General features: G+C 31.8%; 1 protein-coding gene across 1 annotated transcript; it reads left to right on the top strand.

Moving 5' to 3' along the window:
• Positions 1–224: 224 nt before the first annotated feature.
• Positions 225–5,396, top strand: LOC112776660 (uncharacterized). Its single transcript, XM_025820890.3, has 8 exons — positions 225–529; positions 1,668–2,101; positions 2,224–2,296; positions 2,437–2,517; positions 2,614–2,677; positions 3,371–3,458; positions 4,380–4,464; positions 4,885–5,396. The coding sequence occupies exons 1-8, from the start codon at positions 446–448 to the stop codon at positions 4,918–4,920; spliced, it is 945 nt and encodes a 314-aa protein (XP_025676675.1). The 5' UTR covers positions 225–445; the 3' UTR covers positions 4,921–5,396.
• The last annotated feature ends 261 nt before the right edge of the window (positions 5,397–5,657 follow it).

Below are 5,657 nucleotides of genomic sequence, written 5' to 3'. Positions count from 1 at the left end.
TAATTTATATTTTTTTAAAAGATCTGTTTTAAAAAAAAGATATTTTTACATGATAAATAAATAAAAAATATTTTTTATCTTATTTTATCTAAACATAATTAATAAATAAAAATTTTTTTACATAAAATATCTAAATATAAAATTATTTTTATTTTTTTATAAAAAATCTTTTAAAATAATACATTAAAAAAATATTTTGTGAAAATCGCACCCAAATAAACCCTAACTAGCATTTACATTTACATTCAGCGGCCATTCTGAATTAGTAATCCCTTATTCACGTCGGTGGGACGCCTGTCTCTCACTTCCCCTTTCCTCCCTCAAAGTTCAAAGTTCAAACCCTTATTCACAAACATTTTATTTTATTTATTTATTTAATTAATTTATTGAATCGTGTGTGATCTTATTCACCATCTTCATCTTCGTCATCACCATCACCATCACCATGCATTCTCTCAAAGAAAAAGTCTCAGACAAGATTTACAACCTCTTTTCTACTTCTTCCACCCCTTCATCTTCCTCGCCTCAGGTTTCTCCTTTTCCCTTCAAAATCTTCCATTTTATATTATTATTATTATTATTATTATTTAGAAACAAGTTATTATTTTTTATTTTTATTTTTGTATTTTATCGGCATTGTTAATCTGTTACTGTATCCGTTCGTTTGAGCTTTGACGAGGTTTCGCCTTAAAGTCAGATCTGCTCTCTGCAAAAAGATTCTGAATCTGGTGGTTGGATTGAGTTGTTTTTGGTTATGCGTTTGTACTGTTTGTTAAATGTACCAAAGAAAACTAGGTAAAAGAAGAATAGCTCTGATACTTTCTCCATGGTTCTTTTTGCATTCACATTAAGAACTGGATTTCTATGATGTTTGCTATGTTCATTAGCAAAGAATGATAAGAATAATAATGGTAAATAAAATAGTTAGCCTTTATCACCCCCTTGAAGCCTTGATGTCTTCTAAGTACTAACTTGTGGTTAAGAGACATGGGATTATTACTATTAGAATTAAGATGTACCAAAAATATTAAATAGCAAAATTTGGAAAACAAATTTGTTGAGTATGTTACCATTATGTACCCAGCAAGTATTGGTTTTTCAGGAACATATTTGGTACTGGTATCAAGTATGGGATCCATTTAGGAGTAGTTATACAATGATAGTAGAAGTACAAGTTTGTTATGTATTTTAACCCTTACAGTCTTCGGTTGAGTTTACCTACTATAGCTGCTTCTTTTTTGTTGTTGTTGTTGTTGTTATGATTAATTTTATTTTGAATGCTTTATCATTTGTGATGTATTAGTGCGTTACTACCATGTGAACTGTGGAACAACTATTCTCAGCTTATCAATTGATGAATGTATTAGTGCGTTACTACCCTAGGAAATATGAACTGTGGAACAACTATACTCAGCTTATCAAAACGACTTTATGCATATTAGACCTTTTTCTATTTTTTTTACAGGACTTAAAAGGGAATTGCATCTCATTTTATATCTAAATGATAAAAATCTAAGTTTAAAAGAATTCTGTATGTGGTCCTTGCATGATATGAACCTTGTGCTAATTAATTCTGCATCTTACAAGTGGAAAAAGATCACCTTAACTCTGTTTTTTCCCCTCCCTTTTTTGTTTGCCTTCTCACAAGTGGATTTTTATTTGTATAGGCTAGCACATATGATAAAGAGGATAAATCTTGGTCATCATATTTTTCTCATGTTATCCCTTCATTTCGCTTTGGTGGATCCACGACAAGCAACCACCAAGATGATCTTAACCACGTTCAATCAATTTCTGCTAGATATGATCAAGAAAATTTTAGATATCAGGATATTCCAATGGATGAATATGCTGATTGTAATGCACTTAATACCCCAGATCTAGTGAAAGATGAAACTGATGAAGATCCTACCTCTAGAAGGAGCAGTAGCAGTTCTGAAGATTTTGCAGAAGCAAAGGAGCAGCAAACACCAATCGCATCAAAAGAGCATCCACTCAAACTTACCGAGGACTCGACTTTTATTTCTTATGATTTGTATGAATTTTTTGAATCATGCATACCTAACATTGTAAAAGGATGTCACTGGGTCTTAGTTTACAGGTATGTTTGCTCTGTACTCCCCCCCCCCCCCCCCTTCTTTTTTTGGCTTGTGCATTGAGTAGTATTGTGCCAGTGATTGATTGAAATACTGATTCAGTATTTGTTCTTTGAATTAAGGGCAGTACTTTGAAACATGGAACATCACTTCGCACACTTATTCGCAAGAGTGCTGAACTCTCTGGTCCTGGTTTGCTGGTATGCAGTCCATTTAGAGATAAATCTACATTCCAATAGTAGTATAGATATGATTTGATGGTTGTGGATCAATTTATAAGTTCTTTTTTTCCCAAATTGACAAATGAATTTATTGATTATTGTTTTTCCTGAGTTGTTAGATTGTTGGAGATCGGCAAGGTGCTGTCTTTGGTGGGCTGCTAGACTGTCCATTGAAACCTACAGCAAAGCGAAAATATCAAGTATGTTAGTTATTCTTTTTAAATGCAGATAATGCTTCTTTACGAATCAAGTTCTACAACTTGAGGTATGGTTTAATTTCCCTACTCTCATGACAGGGAACAAATCAAACTTTTGTCTTTACTACTATATATGGTGAGCCAAGGTTGTTTCGGCCAACTGGTAAGGGTTCTCATTTTGTAAATGCTTACAAATTTGATCTCCTCATTGGTATTCTATGCATTACAGTGGTCAATTCGTTTTCAATAATAATAAGGCTTGTTTCTGGAAAGAAAACTTAAAAGACAGTCTAGTGAAATGCAAGTTATTGGGTGGATAGATGTATGCAACCTTAGCCCCCCATGTGGAAATGTTGATTCTAGGATTCCAATCACTGTAAAGTATAAACCCTCGAAATGATTTACACAGTGGTTCCTTCTTTCTAATGGGAGGGTTCATTGAAATTGGGAGGTGTCTGAACATATTGTCCCAACCATAATTTATAAAAATTTTGGTCAGGTACTGGGACCTTGACCATGATGCGTTGACCTCTAACTCACAAGGCAATAATCTTATCATATTGTAAAGGCAAATCATAGGCTAGGAAATAATATCGATTGGTCATGGCCACTACTCACTGGCAACCAGTAAAATGTTGGATGTTCTATTGTTTGAGACTTTGCAATTGATGAGTTTTGTTAATTGTTAGGTGAAATTGCTGTTGTTGGGAATTATTACTAATATACTCTGTTTCTCTCTTTATTCAGGGCACAAGATTTTTTTAATTTAAGCATGAGTTGCTAACCTAACTTTTTCTTTCTTCCTTTTGAGTTTCTCTGAAGCTGGAAGGTTCTGATTAAATATCTTTTTGTACAGGTGCCAATCGGTACTACTACATGTGTTTGAATGATTTGCTTGCACTTGGTGGTGGGGGTAATTATGCCTTATGCTTACATGAAGATTTGTAAGTATTACAACCATGCTGCCTAGTTTCTTTTATGGTGAACTCTACCATACCCTCTCTAAAATAAAGGGTAAATTACCCCTTGCGACATATACAGTAATTATTGATAAATTATTCTTTCATCAGAACTCTAAGATTCACGTTATCTTCTTTTTTTCTTTATGTTTCTCTTAAAATTTAATAACAGTGTCATTTTCATTATCTCCACCAAATACATCTCTTCCCTAATTTAAAAAAAAAAAAAACTAATGCATTGGTGGGAGTATATTAAACTATTATATTATCACAAAAAATATTAAATTATTATTCAGATAACAATAAGACAAAATGAAATAAGTATTTTAATATTCACATTCGCCTCAAATATTAATTAATTATTTTATTATTCATGCCATTAATTATCTACAAGAATTTTATTTATGGTGCAAATTCATATCTGTCATACAAACCCATACCCTCTTGCTTTTCTCCGAACGTTATATCTTCTAATACGAAAAAAAACCTTAAAAGGAAGAGAGCTGAAAAATTGATAGTTGTGCTCGTTGAAATTGGAGATTAAAAACGTAAGAACAAGTTCAAAATCCTAATTTAATTGATTGGAAATGGTGATTTGATTTAAAAGGAATTAGAATTTTAAAATTGGAGAAGAAGTGTATTTGGTGAAATGATGAAAATGACATTGTTATCAATTATCGAGAGAAACATAGCGTCAATTGAAAAGGAAAGAGAAGATACGTGAATCTTGAAACTCTGGTAGAAAGATAATTATCAATAATCATTGTATATATCACAAGGGGTAATTTACCTTTTATTTTAGAAAGGGTATGGTAGAATTCGCCTTCTTTTATTGCATTTTGTTATATTTGAACTGTTTAAGTACTCCTAGTGAAATCTCTTGATTGCATCCTTCTGGTTTAAAAGGTTAACTGGAACTAGTGGAACTTGTGATACATTCGGGAACAAATGTCTTGCTCATAGTCCAGAGTTTGATTTAAAAGATGTTGAGGTAATATCCTTTCCACTGAGCTTGATATGTAGCTTACAACAAAATCCTAATACTCAAGTTTGACTTAGAAGTAGGCATTATTATTTATTGTTTTCTCCACCTAGATGGGTAAATCATGAAACATCACCATAATTTAAACTTAGTTTGAATGCATATTTGGTTTTAATTTTTTCCCCACTTAGATGGATTTTTCGCAACTTAGTTTGTGTTCTCATTTCCAGCTTTTATTTGTGTTTCCTGGTCTTCAAGATTTTGTAAAGTCAATTGTTAAAAGAATACAAGATCTTGTCAAGTTTCAATTTAAAACAACATTCTGTTTTTCATAACTACCAAATGGTTTGTTATACGTTTTCTTTGCATAAAGCTATATGATAATTGACCATTTATGATTTTTATTAACTATCTTTCTAATATGTGCAGCTATGGGGTTTTACACATGATTCACCTCGACCGTAAGACGGTTCTATATGGATGTCCAAAAATATTCCCCCTTTCCCTCCCTCCTTTTCTTCCAAACCCTTATCTTTTTTATAGTTTGCGATATAGTTCAGTAGTTAGATCTTAGTGTCCTGAGTTTGTTAAAGGTGATTTCTTGCCCCCCTAGTGATTGACCAACTTGATATGATGTTAGGTATGTCCTTAAGTTGTTACTAGTAGATTGTGTCAATGTATGCTTGAAAATTCCATTTTGCAAAAGAAAATATTTGGGTTTGTGGAAACTGGACAGGTCAAAGAATGAAGGTTGTAGAGTAGAATGTAATGGATGAATCTACACACACAACTACTAAGAAGCAAACTAGGTGTATCGATGGTAAGTTTATCTAGAAAAATGACAAGGCAATTCAATTTTGTGGATGTAAAGTAGTTAATAAAATTCAGATTATTAAAAGACAAATGAAAAAGGTAATTCATATAATTTATTGTTGCACTCATGGCGGGCTTTGTTTTCTTCTTTTTTTTTTTTTTTTTTTTTTTTTTTTTGGGGTTGTTGTTAGTAGTTTCGAGTAAATGGGAGAGAAATAATAAAGGTTACTACTTACTCTTCCTCACTTAATTAATTGGCATTTTTAAAGAATAATTGTGAGGAATTTATTTTTAATAAGTTAATATTAGTTATTTTTTACTGTAAATTTATTTGTCTTTATTTTTTTGTTGTTTAAGATTTGTTTCCTAAAGTATAAATTTTGGGTTTA

Source organism: Arachis hypogaea, chromosome 19 (assembly GCF_003086295.3).
Source record: "Arachis hypogaea cultivar Tifrunner chromosome 19, arahy.Tifrunner.gnm2.J5K5, whole genome shotgun sequence".
NCBI lineage: Eukaryota > Viridiplantae > Streptophyta > Magnoliopsida > Fabales > Fabaceae > Arachis > Arachis hypogaea.
The sequence above is the reverse complement of the archived record's forward strand: the minus strand, read 5'-3'. Positions and strand labels throughout refer to the sequence as shown.

Coding starts and splice junctions, on each gene's coding strand:
- LOC112776660 (XM_025820890.3), top strand. CDS start 446: ATGCATTCTCTCAAAGAAAAAGTCTCAGACAAGATTTACAACCTCTTT. Junction 530..1,667: donor CTTCATCTTCCTCGCCTCAG/GTTTCTCCTTTT, acceptor TTATTTGTATAG/GCTAGCACATATGATAAAGA. Junction 4,465..4,884: donor TTGATTTAAAAGATGTTGAG/GTAATATCCTTT, acceptor TAATATGTGCAG/CTATGGGGTTTTACACATGA.